Source organism: Nansenia antarctica (genome assembly GCF_963989245.1).
Source record: "Nansenia antarctica genome assembly, chromosome: 10".
NCBI lineage: Eukaryota > Metazoa > Chordata > Actinopteri > Argentiniformes > Microstomatidae > Nansenia > Nansenia antarctica.
Genome location: NC_137680.1, coordinates 22,725,991 through 22,747,010, shown reverse-complemented (window position 1 = coordinate 22,747,010; position 21,020 = coordinate 22,725,991). Strand labels below are relative to the sequence as shown.

Genomic DNA, 21,020 nt, shown 5'->3' with positions numbered 1-21,020 from the left:
AGTGGCGTGCTACAAATGTATCTGACATGTTACTGCAGCTGCAGCGATGAAGTACGACCGTGAACTGTGACCCGATGACACGTCAGACCCTTTTACACACCTAGGGGCGGGGCTGGGGTAGTTATGATGCTGGGGGCGGGGCTAGGCTGGGGCAGGTTAGTTATGATGTTCCTCTAGTGGTTTTAGTTTTGCTGCTGCGTTTTGACGTGAATAAATATGAATAAACATGAGTCCAGACATCCTGGGGGGAGGAGCCTAGCCTCAGTAGGAGGCTGGTGATTGGCTGGGGTCAGACACACTCCTCCTGCACGGCCTCCTGGACGTAGACGATGAACTGTGCGGCCTGGTCGCCCTGCGTGTACACGGTGACCGTCTCGATGCCCTCCACCTCCCCCGACGACACCATGGTTACGGTCTCGATGCCCTCCACCTCCCCCGACGACACCACCATGGTGTGGTTACCGTGGTTACTACCCTCCTGCAGCGTCCTCTGGTCGTCCTCGGCAACCTGCAGGACGTAGAAATGACCTGGGTTAGAACAGCCTTGAGGTCAGAGGTCAGGGTCAGTTGTAATAATAATAACTTTATTTGTATAGCGCTTTTCCTACAAACGTTGCAGCTCAAAGTGCTCCAATCATTATATAATCACCATTTAATTATTTAGTCATTTAAAGGCAATATTAAAAAGATGGGTTTTTAGTCTTGACATGAACATATGTGCTGAGGTTGCATCTCTAATGTAAACTGGCAGTGAGACACAATCTGGAGCATAAAATGAGAATGCACCCTCACCAAATCTCATCTTTTGTATATGTGGTACACAGAGAAAACCAGCGTCAGAAGACCTGAGAGCTCTATTGGGCTGATATGCTAGCAGAAGACCTGAGAGCTCTATTGGGCTGATATGCTAGCAAAAGGTATTTCAGATATTCTGGTGCTGTGCCAGTGAGAGCTTTATAAACAAGCAGAAGGATCTAGAAATCTATTCTGAACTTAACAGGAAGCCAGTGTAGAGTTTCTAAAATAGGAGTTATATGAGCATGTCTGCTTGTTTTGGTTAAAACTCTCGCTGCTGCATTTTGGACTAATTGCAGCTGGCCAATAGCTTTCTTCGGAAGACCAGAAAGGAGACTGTTACAATAGTCCAAACGTGTAATAACAAAAGCATGCATTAACACTACTGCATCAGCTTGCCGGAAAAAATGTCTAATTTTTGCAATATTCCGTAGATGATAAAAAGCATTTCTAGTGATAGATTTGATGTGAGGCTCAAAGCTTAAGTCAGAATCTATAATCACACCTAGATTCTAAGCTTCATGTTTGCAGTTTGAAAGCAAGGTTCCCATGGTATTTGACAATTTGTCTTTTTGTGGTTTTGGTCCAATGACAAATCTCAGTTTTGTCCTGATTTAGTTGTAGAACATTTTTGGACATCCAAAGTTTTATATCTCAGCGACAATTCTCCAGCGAGCTGAGTGCATGTGAATTATCAGGCAATACTGATATGTACAGCTGAGAATCACCAGCATAACTATGTACACCATATTTTCTGATGATTCCACCTAATGGGATCATGTACAGGGAGAAGAGCAAGGGACCAAGAATAGACCCCTGAGGGACCCCACATGTGATGTCAACATTATCAGAAACAGTCTCCCAGGACAACAGAGAAATGCCTACCAGCTAGATAACATTTAAACCACTCAACCACTCACCATACAAGTCCTGAGAGACCAACACAGTTTTCTAAACGATATATTAGAATACCGTGATCTACTGTATCAAAAGCAGCACTCAAATCTAACCAGACCAGGGGCCTCATTTATAAAAAAAGTACTTGAACGTCATCTTTGACTTTCACATAAGCACATTTTTCTAAACGGACGTAAGCATTATTTATAAAACGGGCTGCGATGGTTTAAAATTGCGTACTTGCTTCCTTCTATAAATACCAACGCAGGTAAAATGAACGCAGGTGAATGAGATTTGTATTAACGTCCTGTGATAGCGGCTCAATTATAGCGGCTGAATTAAGACAAGTCCTATAATATAGGGTAGTCTGGAAGCGGGAGAGGGCAGAGAACGGTGGCTTCTCGGTAAGTTGCATTTGTAATGTTTGATCATGACAACTAACCAGGCAAATGCTTATACTCAGTACTCAAGTTGTAAAAGAAAATCAGGGGAGGTGGTGGATTTTATCATATGAGGACAATTTTAGCATCCCCTCAGCGTCAGTGACTTCAGTGTCAGTAACTTGGTAAACATGTCATTGCATGTGTGCGTGCCCCCTCGCACCTTGAAATAGCAGTAATACCACGTTCATTGATAAAATGACAAAGTATGGAAAGAGGGGATGACATTGAAAACATGGCTGCGAACTCCCAGACACCGGAGAAAATCCAGTATAATTTAGCGCATGGCCGGGCAAGGTCCGTTGTGGAACGCACTAGGCATGTTGAAGGGGAGATAGACAGCTCCGGAGAGATATAAAGGAAGACTGAAATACAATCATAAACATCAGTTCCCTTTAAATCTTGAATTAAACTAATTTCCTCGGCTGATAACATCGTTAATTTTATTACGAGCCACTTGTATGAATTACACTACTAGGCAGTGCGGCTCACATGCCTGTAATATCTCTGCATAACCAGTAGGTAATGCGTACGCAAGGCCAATACCCGATGTAGAGCTACGATCGTTTCCACGGTCAAATTGACTCACGTTGGAATTGTATAAATGTGGTTTTCTACGTACGCCACGGGTAAGATCAAAATTGATCTAAGTACTTTCTATAAATGAGGCCCCAGAACTGATACACCACCAGAATCTATGAAAAGTCTGAGATCGTTTACAACCTTTACTAATGCAGTCTAGTGAGGTTAGGTAATAATACTAGTGCAGTCTAGGGTTAGGGTTAGTAATGCAGTCTGAGTACTGAGGTTAGGTAATAATAGTGATGTCATCACCTGTTCCACCACCGTCAGTGTGCCGGGCGCCATGGCAACCACAGAGTTCTCAGAGCCGAGCTCGATGATCTGCTGCAGAATGTTGACTGCTGAGGGGTCCACCCCTACACTCAAACACACACACACACAGCTAGTTACCTGTTAGCCCGGCTAAGGCTAGTTACCTGTTAGCCTGGCTAAGGCTAGTTACCTGTTAGCCCGGCTAAGGCTAGTTACCAGCTACGAGAGATAACAATTAGGGTTAGGTAACATTAGGGTAACATTAGGGTTAGGGGTCAGAGGTTAGGGGTCAGAGGTCAGGGGTCAGGGTTCTCACCACTTTCAGAGAAGCGTAGGTTTTGTAGCGTTGCCACGGCAGCCTCTGTTCCCTGATGTTCCTCCGTGACGTGAAGATACTGAGTCTCCTCCACCACCTACACACGCACACGCACACATACACGCACACACACAAACACATGCACACACACACACGCATACACATACACATACACACACAAACACACATACACACTAAACACATTGACGCAACCTGTATGGTCCTCGTGTGTGTGTGTGTGTGTGTGTGCGCGTGCGTTACCTCCCAGGTGTTGGCAGCAGCCTGCGTCTGGGTCAGATTGACCCCTGGGGGTTCTAGAACCTTCAGGCCGTGTTTGTTTTTCAGGTGACGGTTCATCTCCCACCTGGTGCTGTAGACAAACTCACACACTGGACACTTCACCCCCCCTACACACACAGACACACACACACACACACACACACAAAGATGGACGGATAAATAGATAGGTTAGATGGATGGACAGATGGACAGATGACAGGTTAGATGGATGGATGGACAGATGACAGGTTAGATGGATGGATGGACAGTTGACAGGTTAGATGGATGGACAGATGGCAGGTTAGATGGATGGACAGATGACAGGTTAGATGGATGGATGGACAGTTGACAGGTTAGATGGATGGACAGATGGCAGGTTAGATGGATGGACAGATGGCAGGTTAGATGGATGGATGGATGGCAGGTTAGATGGATGGACGGATGACAGGTTAGATGGATGGACAGATGGCAGGTTAGATGGATGGACAGATGGCAGGTTAGGGTTGGGGTCAGACCTTGTTGCTGCACGGCGTGCGGGGCGGCGGGGGCCGCGAGGGGGGGGGTGTACTCCTGCTCCGGGTGTTTCCTGCTGTAGTGTCTCTTCAGGGGACCAGCGATGTTGCAGGAGTAGCAGCAGAGAGCACAGCGGTACGGCTGAGGACCAGAACAACATCAACAACATCATCAACAACATCATCTACAACAACATCAACAACAACATCAACAACGACGAGAACATCAACATCAACAACGAGAACAACAACATCAACAACAACAATAACAACAACATCAACTAAATCAACAGCATTAACAACAACAACATCAACAACAACATTAACATCAACAACAACATCAACAACAACATTAACATTAACAACAACAACAACATCAACATCATCAACAACATCATCAACAACAACATCAACGTCAACAACAACAACATCAACCACAACAACAACAACATCAACAACGAGAACATCAACAACAATGAGAACAACAGCAACAACATCAATAACAACATCAACAACAACAACCACATCATCATCAACAACAACATCATCAACAACAACAACAACATCATCAACAACAAGATCAAAAACAACAACATCATCAACAACATCATCATCAACAACAACATCATCATCATCAACAACATCATCATATGTCAGCAACATTTATACAGCAGAAGGGACATCTTCTCTATTTCTGATCAGAAGTGAATGACCGTTAGAGGTTAGGGTTAGGGTTACCTTGAAGGAGGTGTGTTGTTCCATATGACGCAGCAGCAGAGGCTTCTGGGCAGCCGTGTAATCACACTCCGAGCACTTGAACTGTTTACCTGCAAAACACCATCATCATCATCATCATCATCAACATCATCATCATCATCCCCATCATCATCATCAACATCATTATCTTCATCACCATCATCATCAACAACATCATCATCATCATTTTACTTAGGCCTTTAAATTCCCTAGGGAACATAGGCCATCGACGAAACCCCTCCATCCTCTGGTCTGAGGGTTAGCTTAGGTCAGCTCTCAGGGTTAGGTTAGCTTAGGTCAGCTCTCAGGGTTAGGTCAGCTCTCAGGGTTAGGTCAGCTCTCAGGGTTAGGTTAGCTCTCATCGAGTTCCATTTTCTCCTCCTGATTTGTATTTCTATTGTTTCTTGTTTGGTGAGTTCCCACAATTTGATTTTGAGATGGTGTTAGGCCAGTAGAGATGGTGTTAGGCCAGTAGATATGGTGTTGGACCAGTAGATGTTTAGATGGTGTTGGGCCAGTAGAGATGGTGTTGGACCAGTAGATGTTTAGATGGTGTTGGACCAGTAGATGTTTAGATGGTGTTGGGCCAGTAGATGTTTAGATGGTGTTGGGCCAGTAGATGTTTAGATGGTGTTGGACCAGTAGATGTTTAGATGGTGTTGGGCCAGTAGATGTTTAGATGGTGTTGGACCAGTAGATGTTTAGATGGTGTTGGGCCAGTAGATGTTAAGATGGTGTTGGGCCAGTAGAGATGGTGTTGGACCAGTAGATGTTTAGATGGTGTTGGGCCAGTAGATGTTTAGATGGTGTTGGGCCAGTAGAGATGGTGTTGGGCCAGTAGAGATGGTGTTGGACCAGTAGATGTTTAGATGGTGTTGGACCAGTAGAAGAAATCGGACCTTGATCGTCTTTTAATGGCCACACACGGCAGTTTTACACTCTGATCACACACATGCAAGTTTTTAGGTGAACACACACACAAACACAAGCACATGCACTATCTTCGGCGGGTCGCCAGGTGGAAATTGTCCTCTGCCTTTGTAACCCATCCGGGCTGCCATTCCTCCACTAGCAGCCAGGGGCAGCGGTCGCCCTTTTGGCACGGCTTGAACCGACGCCCGGCGCCCCGGGGACCAAGTAGCGTTCTTCACCGTCGTGGTCAGGGACGGGTGTTCACTTTGGCATGAGCCTGTGGCTCAGTAGATGTTTAGATGGTGTTGGGCCAGTAGAGATGGTGTTGGACCAGTAGATGTTTAGATGGTGTTGGACTAGTAGATTCCCAGGAGGCGTCGGAGACAGCAGTTAATGTCTGTAGTTTGTTGAGGGTGTTGGTGGTTGTTGAGGGTGTTGGTGGTCTTCCAGGTTTCAAATCCGTAAAGTAGAGTGGATTTGACATTTGAGTTGAAGATTTTTTGTTTGGTCTTGAGTGATAGGTTAAGATGTTAATTAGGTTAAGATGTTAATTAGTAATCAGAAGTTATACTCCCGAACGGCAAACGATGTGTCAGCAAAGCCGGGAGGAGCGGTAACCTAGCAACCCTGCTCCTACCCTGCTCTGTAACCTAGCAACCCTGCTCCTACCCTGCTCTGTAACCTAGTAACCCTGCTCCTACCCTGCCAGTCTGTAGGCTAGCAACCCTGCTCCTACCCTGCCAGTCTGTAGGCTAACAACTCTGCTCCTACCCTGCCAGTCTGTAGGCTAGCAACCCTGCTCCTACCCTGCTCTGTAACCTAGCAACCCTGCTGTGACGATCCACACTGGTACCACCAGTGGGCGCCAATTATCTGTTGTCTTGTTGACCCTCTCTCTTGGTTCCTGATGGGCACAGGTGAAGGTGATCATCCTGATTGTCCCAGGAACTTTAAGAGGGGGTCAAATTGATGGACTCGGTCTCTTCCTTGTCGACCAGCAGCCATTTTTGGGTTGTTGTTACTATTTACGTTATCATTATTTCAATTCAATATTATATACTTTAATAAATCTCCTATTATTGTTATCCATGTGTCGTCTCCCTTTTTGTCACCTTGTCCTGAGCCAGGCAAGCGTAACAAATTGGGTGCTCGTCCGGGAGTGAATTTGGTGAGAGCAATATTCTCTCCCTTTTCATAGTTGATATTCGGGATTGGATTGTTGGATTTGTCCAACTCTATATTGGGAGACCCGCATGGTTATTGTTTATAGTTATTGGGTTTTGGTTGGATTGGATGTAATGTATTGTTTAGTATATTTGGTACGTTGGTTTGGGTGCTGGTGACGAGGGGGAGCTGGCCGTCCGACTGTGCTGACAAGGACGTAACTCTTGGTATTGGCTGTGATCTTCGGCTGGAGTTTGGTGAGTGCTGTGTTCTATGCAAAGCAGAGAAGGATAGGTAGGGCGGGTGGTTTAGATACCATCAGAGCTATACGTGAACCCCCGTGCTAGGAGTAGAAGCGCTTAACGCTTGTTTATTGTTTTCGTTTGTTATTTTTGGTGTGTTGAACGCGGGGGCGCCACCAGGCATTTGCTTGGTGGAAGAGTTGCATGTGAACGCACTGAAGACTAGCTGAGTGGTTAGTCAGTCATTACTGAGTTAGATGCGGGCAGTGGCGGACTGGCCACCGGGCAAGCCTGGCAAATGCCAGGAGGGCCGCGAGACTCTGGGCCGCTCAGAATGTATTATATTAAAAATATATATATATATTTGTAATTTTGTCTCTGGTGATTTTCATTGAAAATAACTTATTTCAGCATACCGCGGCCCAAAACATTTTATATCGGCCGGGCCATCCACGCAGTTCTGCGCGTATGCCCAGGGCCCTAAACCAATAGGAGCAGAGCTCCCCTATGGGGCGGAGCTCCACGATATAGAAGGATAGTTATGGAGATATACTCCAGTTCTATGAGTGGAGCGGAGCCCAATAGGGCTGCTGGCCCACTTCGACTTGTTCAAACCCGGCTGTATTGTATGTTTGGGAGAATGAGGGAACGGAGGACGCCCGTTTTATAGCACCCCAGGGCGGGCGCGGACATCGAACTGGAGTATATCTCCATAACTATCGTAGTCAGCTCTATATCGCCAGTGGACACGCACCTCATGTCATCATTCCGTTTATAACAGCAGTTAACGTTACACTGCTTTCATTTTCAGAATGGGGGAATTTGACGAGAGCGATGCAGTTAATGTGCAACAACTGGATGCAGGGAGCAAGTGTAGTTGGAAGTAGGAATGCACCGAAATTCGCATGTATTGGGCCGAAAATAGCACAAAAAATTACATTCGGTGTGAAAAGGCTATTGAAAGAGATATTGACTGATGACTGCCTACTGATAATACATATAATTACAGCAAACATGTTGGTAGTTTGGCATCTGTCCTCTGACTTTTTATGTTAACAATCCGTGTTGCGTGTTGCGTTTGGAAATAGGGCTGTTGTGTCGCAAATGCCAGGGCTGTTTTTTGGAACCAGTCCGCCCCTGGATGCGGGGCAGCTCTTACGAAGTATGTTAGTTACTTTTCTGTTTTGTATGTGTGCACAGTTACTCGCTTTAAATGGGCTGAAGATTATGGCTGATATGGGAGTAGTTTATAGGAGGAGTTTGTAATAGGAGGGGAGATTCCCGTTTGTTAGGGTTGGTAAATATTGGTTATTTGATTATATTGAGTTATGGATGTTTTTGAGGAGTTTGTGGCAGCTCCGTCGGTCGATGGATTGTTACAGTTAACGAAGGAACAACTGTGGAAGGTTGCTGAACATTATGAGGTTAAGCTTGAGGTGGTGAAAGGCCGAGCAAAGAAACAGGACGTAGTGGAGGCTTTACAGAATACATTAATTCAAAGGGGCATACTAAAGGGTAAAATGTCTGTCCCTAAAATATCCGTTGGGGTTGCATCTGGGTCCACTGAGTTAACATTTGATCAACAGAAAGAATTGTTAGCATTACAGATGGAATTTCAGATGCAAGAGCGTGAATTTCAGACGCGAGAGCAGACGCGAGAGCGTGAGTTTCAGGCACAAGAGCGTGCGAGGGACAGGGAATTGGAGTTTGAAAAATTGGCTCATGAACGGGAGCGCCTTAAGTTGATTGCTGAGGGAAAGTTATCTGACGGTGGAGGTGGCGATTCGAGTAATTCTAAGAGGGATAATATGTCTGTCATGGTTAGACTGTTGCCAAAGTTTAATGAAAAAGATCCTGATGTATTCTTTTCACTGTTTGAGAGTGTTGCCGAAGATAGGGACTGGTCTACTTCAGACCGCACCGCATTACTACAGAGTGTGCTTATTGGCCGAGCTCAGGAAGCTTATATTGCTCTTAATGGTAGAGAGAGGAAAGATTATGATACAGTTAAGGCCGCTATCCTTAGGGCTTATGAACTTGTTCCTGAAGCTTACAGACAGCGGTTTAGAAAATGGAAGAAACATGACAAACAAACTCATGTTGAGGTTGTAAGAGAACTAACCAGCCATTTCAATCGTTGGTGCGTGGCGGTAGAGGTGAATACTCTGGAGGATCTGTCAAATTTGATTATTTTGGAACAGTTTAAAACCATTGTCCCTGATCGCATTGCCACTTATGTAAATGAACACAAGGTAAAAACAGCAGATCAAGCCGCGGTGTTGGCAGATGAATTTGTACTGACTAATAAGAGTCAGTTTGGTGAACATCATTTTCGTAGCGAGGGGAGCCGTAGACAAAATCCGACCGTGACTAACCTATTGGTAAATCGTGCTAAATTCCCAAACGGAGGTCCTGGCTATTCTGTCCCTTTTTCAAGGTCGGAGCATGGCGGTCAGAGTAGAGTAGATCCTAACTCGACATGCAATTATTGCCTTGGGAAGGGTCACTGGAAACAGGAGTGTCCTGTCCTAAAAGGAAAGAAAACCTACAGTGGGAAGGGGGGCTCTGTTAGACCGTTGGCTCTTGCAGTGCATGCTTGTGGGGCAGGAGTAAGAGTGTCTGGGGTTGCCGAGGGGTCTCCCTTTAAACCAGGGGTGATGGCATCCTCAGTATCCAGCCCACCTGCGGCTACTGAGTTGACGGGGGCATTACAGGGCTCTGCCTCCATACAGATTAGCGAGGAGGATCCTGATTTTGGCCCGTTTATTACTACAGGTTTCGTTTCTCTGGTGGGAAGCCCACAGAAAGTGCCTGTCCAGATACTTCGTGATACAGGGGCTTCAGAATCGTTTATATTGGAATCGGTTTTAACATTCTCTCAGGAGTCAAGTGTGGGGACCAGCGTTTTGATTAGAGGGATGGGGATGCAGACTTTGTCTGTCCCCTTGCATGAAATTGAGCTTTGCTCTGATCTGGTCCAGGGGGTAGTGACCATTGGTGTTCGACCCTCTCTGCCTGTGGTGGGTGTGGCAGTCATTTTAGGAAATAACCTGGCTGGAGGAAGAGTGTGGAGTGATGTGCCCCCACCTCTGGTAGTTAGTTCTGGGTTTACACGACCAACAGGACCCGACCTAAGTGTGAAGGAGTTTCCTGAGGTTTTTACTGCCTGCGCCATGACTCGTGCTATGAGTTGCATGGACCCTAAAATTGATGATGGTAAAGAGTCTGATAAGTTCACTCCTGACAATTCTGTTTTTCAGTTACCAGATCTGCCGCCGTCTTTGTCTCGGAGTGAGTTGATTTTAGCCCAACAGGAGGATCCTGAGCTGAAGCTGCTGCTCAGTGGGATTCAGCCTAAGGATGAGCTGGAGAGCTCTGAAAGTGGTTGTTTTCTCTTGGAGGATGTGTTGGTTCGTCAATGGCTTCCTCATAATGATTGTTCTGTGAGTGACCCAGTTTTCCAGGCAAAATTTACTGGTCCCTACTCTGTTGTACGACAGGTGTCCGAACGGAATTGTTTGATCGATACTCCTAACCGTGGAGAGTTTACACAACTTTGTCACCTGAGCTTATCAAAATGTTATTATTCTCGTTCACCTAGGTCCGGAGTAGATACGGTCTTGGAGGTGAAGCCGGTTGTGTTGACCACAGTGAACGAGGGGTCTCCATCTCCATCCACTCCTGTGGTGGCAGCAGGGTGGGAGGAGGATGTGAGTGGGCCTGGAGTTTGGTTATGGTTTGGTTATGGTTTGGTTATGGTTTGGCTATGGTTTGGTTACTGTTTGGTTACTGTTTGGTTACTGTTTGGGTTCTGTTTGGCACTGGTTTGGGCTCTGCAGCACTTTGATGTTATGTGGGAGGGGGGTCCCATCCAGTGGTCGTTTGTTAAGATCATAACCCCCTGACCTTTTTGCATTCTTTGCAGAGTCCGAGCCAGCGCCTTTCCAGGTGAATCAATGCTGCCGGTCTAAAACTCTTGTCTCTAATCTCTCTTTCTCTTGCTCCTCCCTCCTTAAATAGAGCTTTTCCAGGTACCAGGAATTGCTGGAGGGTGGGCAGGTTGTAGGGGAGGTTGGGATTTGACGTTTAGGCTGTGTGGCAGAGATCACCGTTTTTTTGTTGCCATAAACTATTGTTATTATTTGTATTATTTGTAATCTGGGAAACAAATTAGCAGAGACCTTTTTAGTAGGCCTCTGTTTTAAGGGGGGGGATGTGACGATCCACACTGGTACCACCAGTGGGCGCCAATTATCTGTTGTCTTGTTGACCCTCTCTCTTGGTTCCTGATGGGCACAGGTGAAGGTGATCATCCTGATTGTCCCAGGAACTTTAAGAGGGGGTCAAATTGATGGACTCGGTCTCTTCCTTGTCGACCAGCAGCCATTTTTGGGTTGTTGTTACTATTTACGTTATCATTATTTCAATTCAATATTATATACTTTAATAAATCTCCTATTATTGTTATCCATGTGTCGTCTCCCTTTTTGTCACCTTGTCCTGAGCCAGGCAAGCGTAACACCTGCTCTTACCCTGCCAGTCTGATATTAGGGTCAGGGCTAGGGTCAGGGCTAGGGTCAGGGTCAGGGCTAGGGTCAGGGCTAGGGTCAGGGCTAGGGGTCAGGGCTAGGGGTCAGGGTCAGGGCTAGGGTCAGGGGTCAGGGGTTAGGGGTTACCTGTAGCAGAGTGCACCAGCCTGTGGCTCTTCAGCGTCACCTTGGACTTGAACTTCTTGCCGCAGGCGTCACAGAGGTGGCTCTTCTCTGAGCTGTGGCGGTTCAGGTGCGTCTTCAGGTTACTCTTACTGCGACTGGCGTACTCACACTGAGAACACTTGTAGGGCTTCACCCCTACAGACACAGTAAAGTCATGTTAACTACAGACACAGTAAAGTCATGTTTAACTCCTGCCTGAGAGAGCTGTGATTGGCTGAGCTCCTGCCTGAGAGAGCTGTGATTGGCTCTTACCTTCATGGGCCCAGATGTGCTGCTGCAGGTCAGCTCCGTTGCGCAGGAAGTAGCTGTCGCAGTACGGACACTTAGACGCCCGCTTCCCGATCACAGCCTTCCTCTGCACACGCACGCCCAGCGCCTCGCTCACACTGCTGAGAGACGCTTCTACACACACACACACACACACACACACACACAAAGAGTTGATACGTTTAAGTCTGTTACTCCCTAAACACCCAACTACCTACCTAACTAACTGTCCAACTAACTACCCACCTAACTAACTACCTACCTAACTAACTGTCCAACTAACTACCCACCTAACTAACTACCCACCTAACTAACTGTCCAACTAACTACCCACCTAACTAACTACCTACCTAACTAACTGTCCAACTAACTACCCACCTAACTAACTACCCACTTAACTAACTGTCCAACTAACTACCCACCTAACTAACTAACTGTCCAACTAACTAACTGTCCAACTAACTACCCACCTAACTAGGGTTAGGGTTAGGTGTGTGTGTGTGTGCATGCGTGAGTGTGTACCTGGGTGGCAGGTTAGGAGGTGGGTTAGGGTCAGGTGGGTTAGGGTCAGGTGGGTTAGGGTCAGGTGGGTCAGGGTGTTACCTGGGTGGCAGGTTCTCAGGTGGGTTCTGAGTCTGTTGGCGCTGAAGGGATGTTGACACACGGGACACACAAGGCTGCTCTTCTCCTGGGGACACGTGTGACATCACTTCCTGTTACACAACCTGGTCCTGGTGTGTGTGTGTTACCTGGTGGTGTGTGTGTGTGTGTGTGTGTTACCTGGTCGTGGTGTGTGTGTGTGTTACCTGGTGGTGGAGTGTGTGTGTGTGTGTGTATGTGTGTTACCTGGTGGTGGTGTGTGTGTGTGTGTGTGTGTGTGTGTTACCTGGTGGTGTGTGTGTGTGTGTGTGTTACCTGGTCATGGTGTGTGTGTGTGTGTGTGTTACCTGGTGGTGGTGTGTGTGTGTTACCTGGTCGTGGTGTGTGTGTGTGTGTGTGTGTGTGTGTGTGTGTGTGTGTGTGTTACCTGGTGGTGGTGTGTGTGTGTGTTACCTGGTGGTGGTGTGTGTGTGTGTGTGTGTGTGTGTGTTACCTGGTCGTGGTGTGTGTGTGTGTGTGTGTGTGTGTGTGTGTGTTACCTGGTGGTGGGTCTTCAGGTGAGTCTGCAGCTTGTATTTGTCGGGGGTGGTGTAGGGGCAGGGGGGCGCGGGGGGGCAGGGGGGGGCAGGGCACCGCAGCAGAACCTGGCTGTGCCTCTGGATCTGGTGCCTCTTCAGGCTGTTCTTGGTGATGGAGGAGTAGCTGCACTGGCTGCAGTAGTGGAGGTGCTCTTTGGTGTGCGTGCGCACGTGCATGCTGTAATGTACCTGGTACCAGAACAGCTTCCCTGGGGAGGGGGGGTGGGGGGTTAGACTCTGACCAAACTCGGGGTTAGGGATGTTAGAACAGTGTGGATTGTATCGTTAAAAAACAGCGTCTACTTACATCAAAATGCTCAATGAAAACCACAAAAACGCTGAATTCACTGAGGAACGTCATAACAATAATACGTTTGTTTTTGCCGTTGGCAATCACAGATAGTTACTACTACTAAGCATACTTAGTCTATCATTACTAAACGTATAGTTTAATATAGTTACTCTATCATTACTATGTCCCTCCCTCAATCTGACAACTGTTAGAAGTCATCAGGCCAGACACCTGAGGCTCAACTAACCCAAACCCCCAAATCCCCAAACCCCTCCCCCAATGGACCTGTCACCCAAACCCCTCCCCCAATGGACCTGTCACCCAAACCCCTCCCCCAATGGACCTGTCACCCAAACCCCTCCCCCAATGGACCTGTCACCCAAACCCCTCCCCCAATGGACCTGTCACCCAAACCCCTCCTCCAATGGACCTGTCACCCGGGTGATGGAGACCAACAATACAACCAGGAAGTGAAAGGCTGGAGACATGTCCTGAGGAGACATGTATGACCTGAGGAGACATGTATGAGTCTGAGGAGAGGTAGGTCTCGGTGGCAACCTCCCGTTTCTGACCAGATGGTCTCCGGGAGACTTCCTGTCTTAAGCCAAGATGGCGCCAGAGAGGGAAACCCCCCCAGTCAGCTGTAAGGGGTCGGATGGGCCTGACGGACTAGAGTATAAAAGAAGACTCCAGCCATTCAACGTTAAGTCCTGTCCAAAGCCTTGGAGACTAGCGCGTTAAGACCTGTCCAATGCCTTGGAGACTAGCGTGTTAAGACCTGTCCAAAGCCTTGGAGACTAGTGCGTTAAGACCTGTCCAATGCCTTGGAGACTAGCGTGTTAAGACCTGTCCAAAGCCTTGGAGACTAGCGTGTTAAGACCTGTCCAAAGCCTTGGAGACTAGCGTGTTAAGACCTGTCCAAAGCCTTGGAGACTAGCGTGTTAAGACCTGTCCAAAGCCTTGGAGACTAGCGTGTTAAGACCTGTCCAAAGCCTTGGAGACTAGCGTGTTAAGACCTGTCCAAAGCCTTGGAGACTAGCGTGTTAAGTCCTGTCCAAAGCCTTGGAGACTAGCGTGTTAAGACCTGTCCAAAGCCTTGGAGACTAGCGTGTTAAGACCTGTCCAAAGCCTTGGAGACTAGCGTGTTAAGACCTGTCCAAAGCCTTGGAGACTAGCGTGTTAAGACCTGTCCAAAGCCTTGGAGACTAGCGTGTTAAGTCCTGTCCAAAGCCTTGGAGACTAGCGTGTTAAGACCTGTCCAAAGCCTTGGAGACTAGCGTGTTAAGACCTGTCCAAAGCCTTGGAGACTAGCGTGTTAAGACCTGTCCAAAGCCTTGTGGTGTATTGAAGCTTGGATAGACCACAAGTCTTGACACTGGACTCTGAATATATATATATATATATATATATATATATATATATATATATATATATATGTATACAGGTGATATATATATATATATATATATATATAACTAACCCTAACCCTATCAAATGAGTATTAGTATTATTTGGGGGGATTCTTATCCTCATTATCTCTAACACTGGGCTATTTATAAACTGTAGTACATCTGTAACATCATACAAATCTATAGTTAGGGTTAGGCTGCCACTGTCACAGCTTGACGCAGAAACACTCCATTCTTTGGAGAGAACCCTGATACTGTGTTGCTATAGTAACAGGAGTGTGTTCTTACCACAGTACTCACACTCCAGGTCTCCGTAGACCTTCCGGATCCTCTGGAACACAGCCATGTTCAACTGCCTCTTCTGCAGCTGGTCCACGATCTGCTGGAACGCACTCCTCTCCTCCCCCAACCCCCCTAACCCAGCCCCACTCCTCTCCTCCCCCAACCCCCCTAACCCAGCCCCACTCCTCTCCTCCCCTAACCCCCCTAACCCAGCCCCACTCCTCTCCTCCCCTAACCCCCCTAACCCAGCACCACTCCTCTCCTCCCCTAACCCCCCTAACCAAGCCCCACTCCTCTCCTCCCCTAACCCCCCTAACCCAGCCCCACTCCTCTCCTCCCCCAACCCCCCTAACCCAGCACCACTCCTCTCCTCCCCTAACCCAGCCCCACTCCTCTCTGGACCGTCTCTGACCACAGCAGGACCGTCTGTGGTTGAACCACAGTCAGCCTCCTTGTTGGAGACACTCTTTGTCACAGGGAGCAGACACTTGTTTACCATGTCCACTGACCTATCAGGCGCCTCCTCACTGATCACTTCCTGGTTCCCTGACCTATCAGCCGCCTCCTCACTGATGACTTCCTGGTTCCCTGACCCATCAGCCGCCTCCTCACTGATGACTTCCTGGTTCCCTGACCTATCAGCCGCCTCCTCACTGATGACTTCCTGGTTCCCTGACCTATCAGGCGCCTCTTTACTGATGACTTCCTGGTTCCCTGACCTATACGGCATCTCCATGTCAGATTTCTGGGATTTACTAATTGTATTGCTGCTCTCGTGTAGAGACGGAGTCTCTTGTGAGGGTGTGTCCACAGTAAGCCTGTTAGATTCTTGTTCTTCCTTCTCCCCGTCTCCTTTTCCTTTTCCTTCTCCATGCTCCTCCTCCTCCTCCTCCTCCTCCCCCCCCCTCCCCCCCTCCCCCCCCGGGGTGTTGAGCAGAGCCAGCTCCTGTGTGATGCATAGCTGGTCATGAGGCACGTCTCTCTTGACGTCGTCTCCAGGTTCCAGCAGACAGAAGCTGTTGTTGATGGAGGCGCAGAACGCCGCCTCCTCCTCTTGGTCGGGGTGGGCGCCCCGCAGGTGTTCCTTCAGACGCACCGAGCTCACGAACTTCTGCTGGCACGCCGCGCACACGTAGACGAACGGGTGCTTCCTGACGTGAGCTTGCAGGGCCGGCAGCTTGGTGGCGCCGTGGTCGCAGAGCTCACAGCCGAACGGGCGCTCGCTGCCGTGCACCATCATATGCCGGTCGCGGTCCAGCTCGTTCTTGAACTTGCGGTCGCAAACGCTGCAGTCGTAGAGCAGCTGGCGCTTGCCCTGGCGCGTCTGCAGGCTGAACTCCTGGTAGGCCTCCCGGACCGCCGGCGTCTGCAGGTCGTGGTTCAGCCTCATGTGCTTCAGGAGGTTCTTGACGTCCGAGTACTTCTTCTTGCAGAAGCGGCAGTGTTGCTTGACCTTGTCGTGCACGCGCTCCACGTGCACCTTCAGGTGGCCTTTGCTGAGGCAGGTGAAGGGACAGAGGTGACAGCTGAAGCGCTCGCCGGTGTGTTTGCGCATGTGGACGCTGAGGTTGGCCTTGATGGCGCTGGCGTAGTCACACTGCGGACACTGGAAGGGCTTCTGGTTGGTGTGGATCCTCAGGTGGGCCTGCAGGGAGTGCCGGAACTTGAACACCTTGTTGCAGAACTCACAGGTGAAGATCTTCAGCTGCGTCTGGCCGCACCTGCAGAGGGTTAGGGTTAGGGTTAGGGTAACCCTAGGGTCTGACCTAACCTGCAGAGGGTTAGGGTTAGGGTAACCCTAGGGTCTGGCCTAACCTGCAGAGGGTTAGGGTTAGGGTAACCCTAGGGTCTGGCCTAACCTGCAGGAGAGAAACACATGAGTCTGGGTGAGTCTGGTCTGGTCTGGTCTGGATCTGGTCTGGGTCTGGTCTGGTCTGGTCTGGGTCTGGTCTGGTCTGGGTCTGGTCTGGTCTGGTCTGGTCTGGGTCTGGTCTGGGTGAGTCTGGTCTGGTCTGGGTGGGTCTGGTCTGGGTCTGGTCTGGTCTGGGTCTGGTCTGGTCTGGGTGAGTCTGGGTCTGGTCTGGTCTGGGTCTGGTCTGGTCTGGGTGAGTCTGGTCTGGTCTGGTCTGGATCTGGTCTGGGTCTGGTCTGGTCTGGTCTGGGTCTGGTCTGGTCTGGGTCTGGTCTGGGTGAGTCTGGTCTGGGTCTGGTCTGGTCTGGGTCTGGTCTGGGTGAGTCTGGGTCTGGTCTGGTTAGGTCTGGTCTGGGTGAGGCTGGGTCTGGTCTGGTCTGGGTGAGTCTGGGTGAGTCTGGGTCTGGTCTGGGTGAGTCTGGTCTGGTTAGGTCTGGTCTGGGTGAGTCTGGGTCTGGTCTGGTCTGGGTGAGTCTGGGTGAGTCTGGGTCTGGTCTGGTCTGGGTCTGGTCTGGGTGAGTCTGGGTCTGGTCTGGTCTGGTCTGGGTCTGGTCTGGGTCTGGGTCTGGTCTGGGTCTGGTCTGGTCTGGGTCTGGTCTGGTCTGGTCTGGGTCTGGTCTGGTCTGGTCTGGGTCTGGTCTGGGTCTGGTCTGGGTCTGGTCTGATCTGGTCTGGTCTGGTCTGGTCTGGGTCTGGTCTGGGTCTGGTCTGGGTGAGTCTGGGTCTGGTCTGGTCTGGTCTGGGTGAGTCTGGTCTGGTCTGGGTGAGTCTGGGTCTGGTCTGGTCTGGTCTGGGTGAGTCTGGGTCTGGTCTGGTCTGGTCTGGGTGAGTCTGGTCTGGTCTGGGTGAGTCTGGGTCTGGTCTGGTCTGGTCTGGGTGAGTCTGGTCTGGTCTGGGTGAGTCTGGTCTGGTCTGGGTGAGTCTGGTCTGGGTGAGTCTGGTCTGGTCTGGGTGAGTCTGGTCTGGTCTGGTGTGGGTCTGGTCTGGTCTGGGTCTGGTCTGGTCTGGTCTGGTCTGGGTGAGTCTGGTCTGGTCTGGTCTGGGTGAGTCTGGTCTGGGTGAGTCTGGTGTGGGTCTGGTCTGGGTCTGGTCTGGTCTGTGTCTGTGTCTGGTCTGGTCTGGGTCTGGTCCTGGTCTGGTCTGGTCTGGTCTGGTCTGGTCTGGGTGAGTCTGGTCTGGGTCCAGACAGATAGATGCATACAGTAGATAGATAGACAGACAGATAAATGACTGGATGGATGGATGGATGGATGGATGGATGGATGGACGGATGGATGGATGGACAGATAGGTGGATGGACAGAGGGATGGGATAAATGGATGGATGGATAGATAGATGGACGGGTGGACAGATAGATGGATGGATAGATAGAGGGATGGATATATGGATGGATAGAAGGATGGATGGATAGAAGGATGGACAGATAGATGGATGGATGGATAGAGGGATAGAAGGACAGATAGATGGATAGAAGGATGGATGGATAGAAGGATAGAAGGATGGATAGATAGAGGGATAGAAGGACAGATAGATGCATAGAGGGATGGATAGATGGATGGATAGAAGGATAGAAGGATGGATAGAGGGATAGAAGGACAGATAGATGGATGTCTGCATGTCTCGCAGACATATCAACATGGATGTCAGCCCACCATCTCAAGCTCAACCTTAACAAGACCGAGCTCCTCTTCATCCCCGGGAAAGCCTGCCCTCTCCAAGACTTCTCCATCACAGTTAATAAGTGGAGAACTCTACTGTAACCCCCTCCCTGACAGCCAAGAACCTTGGAGTGATCCTGGACAACCGCCTGTCCAGTGTGAGAACATCGCAGCGACAGCACGCTCCTGCAGATTCTTCCTCTACAACATCAGAAGGATACGTCCATTCCTCACCAGAGAAGCAACGCAACTCTTAACCCCGTCACTGGTCATCTCCCGCCTTGACTGCTGCAACGCACTCCTGGCCGGGCTCCCCGCCTCCACCATCAGACCTCTGCAGCTCATCCAGAACGCTGCTGCCTGTCTGGTGTTCATTCTCCCCAAATGTTCTCATGTCACCCCTCTCCTTCGCACCCTGCACTGGCTCCCGATAGCAACTCGCGTCAGATTCAAGACCCTGGTGCTTGCCTACCAGGCAGCTAAAGGGACAGTGCCTGTCTACCTGCAGGCAATGGTCACCCCCCAAACTCCAGCCCGTTCACTCCGCTCCTCCACCTCTGCTGGCTGACTGGCCCCACCACCTACACCTACATGGCAGTCTGGTGCCCGATCACGTCTCTTCACCACACTGGCTCCCTGCTGGTGGAACGAGCTTCCCACGGAGTCACTACCCATCTTCCGTCGGAGACGGAAGACCCATCTCTTCAGGTTACACCTTAACTGCTCCTCCTGAGACACCTACTTCCCCCTTTACTGTGTCCCCTATGACTTCTACTGCTCCCCTTGTACTGTCTCTCTGTTCTCCAGTATCTATATACTGTATATTAAAAGAAAAAAGAAAAAAGAAAAAAAATCCTTCTATCACAGAGACTGCCTATGGCCCCTGGCCTGAGCTAGATTACTCTTCCTGATACGACTGGTGGATTGATGATTCACTTGCTTAGTCAAATGTATTGGTTATAAGTCGCTTTGGAATAAGGCGTCTGCTAAATGCCAAAGATGTAAAATGTAAATGTAATGGATAGAGGGATAGATAGATGGATAGAAGGATGGATGAGTACCTGTTGGATTTCAGCGGCTCCTCGTAGGTGGTCTGCTGGATGGCGTACTCCTGGAAGCCCCGCCTCCCCTCTCCATCCTGACTGGTCGACTCTGGAGCAGGAAGCTGCTGTGAGGGCGAGGCCTCGATGGGGACAATCCTCGTAGCACCTGGAGACACACACACACCTACAGATACACACCTGGACACACACACACCTAGATACACACCTGGACACACACACACCTAGATACACACCTGGACACACACACACACACACACACACCTAGATACACACCTGGACACACACACCTAGATACACACCTGGACACACACACACACACACACCTAGATACACACCTGGACACACACACACACACACACCTAGATACACAGCTGGACACACACACCTACAGATACACACCTGGACATACACACCTAGATACACAACTGGAGACACACACACCTACAGATACACACCTGGACACACACACCAGATACACACTTGGACACACACACCTAGATACACACCTGGAGACACACACCCCTACAGATACACACCTGGACACACACACACACACCTAGATACACACCTGGACACACACACACACCTAGATACACACCTGGACACGGACACACACCTAGATACACACCTGGACACACACACACCTAGATACACACCTGATACACACACCTAGATACACACCTGATACACACCTGGACACACACACACCTAGATACACACCTGGACACACACAGCCTACAGATACACAGATGTGTATTTATTTAATTATCAGATGTATCATATCTGTAGTTAGAGTTGGTAGTTAGTTAGGGTTGGTAGTTAGTTAGGGTTGGTAGTTAGGGTTGGTAGTTAGGGTTGGTTGGTAGTTAGGGTTGGTAGTAAGTTAGGGTTGGTAGTTAGTTAGGGTTAGTAGTTAGGGTTGGTAGTTAGGGTTGGTTGGTAGTTAGGGTTGGTAGTAAGTTAGGGTTGGTAGTAAGTTAGGGTTGGTAGTTAGTTAGGGTTAGGGTTACCAGGGTTAGGGTCTCACCAGGGAGGGAGTCGTGGGCGGTGAGCACCACGCTGATGATGGGGTTTTTACTGCTCCCTGATTGGTCCA

At 49.2% G+C, this 21,020-nt stretch overlaps 1 protein-coding gene across 1 annotated transcript in view; it reads right to left on the bottom strand.

Annotated features, from left to right (window-relative positions):
- Nucleotides 1–248: 248 nt before the first annotated feature.
- zfat (zinc finger and AT hook domain containing) overlaps nucleotides 249–21,020 on the bottom strand; it is a 24,806-nt gene continuing 4,034 nt past the window's right edge. The window contains exons 4-18 of the mRNA XM_080541088.1: nucleotides 20,952–21,020; nucleotides 19,922–20,069; nucleotides 16,267–17,011; nucleotides 15,787–16,062; nucleotides 15,297–15,408; nucleotides 13,269–13,516; nucleotides 12,733–12,817; nucleotides 12,115–12,264; nucleotides 11,824–11,997; nucleotides 4,812–4,900; nucleotides 4,077–4,215; nucleotides 3,544–3,689; nucleotides 3,283–3,379; nucleotides 2,967–3,070; nucleotides 249–508 (exon numbers count right to left, since the gene is read on the bottom strand). The exon at nucleotides 20,952–21,020 is cut by the window's right edge and continues 99 nt beyond it. Of these exons, the coding sequence (XP_080397214.1) occupies nucleotides 290–508; nucleotides 2,967–3,070; nucleotides 3,283–3,379; nucleotides 3,544–3,689; nucleotides 4,077–4,215; nucleotides 4,812–4,900; nucleotides 11,824–11,997; nucleotides 12,115–12,264; nucleotides 12,733–12,817; nucleotides 13,269–13,516; nucleotides 15,297–15,408; nucleotides 15,787–16,062; nucleotides 16,267–17,011; nucleotides 19,922–20,069; nucleotides 20,952–21,020 (2,801 nt within the window). The 3' untranslated portion in view covers nucleotides 249–289. The remainder of the gene's footprint in view (nucleotides 509–2,966; nucleotides 3,071–3,282; nucleotides 3,380–3,543; nucleotides 3,690–4,076; nucleotides 4,216–4,811; nucleotides 4,901–11,823; nucleotides 11,998–12,114; nucleotides 12,265–12,732; nucleotides 12,818–13,268; nucleotides 13,517–15,296; nucleotides 15,409–15,786; nucleotides 16,063–16,266; nucleotides 17,012–19,921; nucleotides 20,070–20,951) is intronic.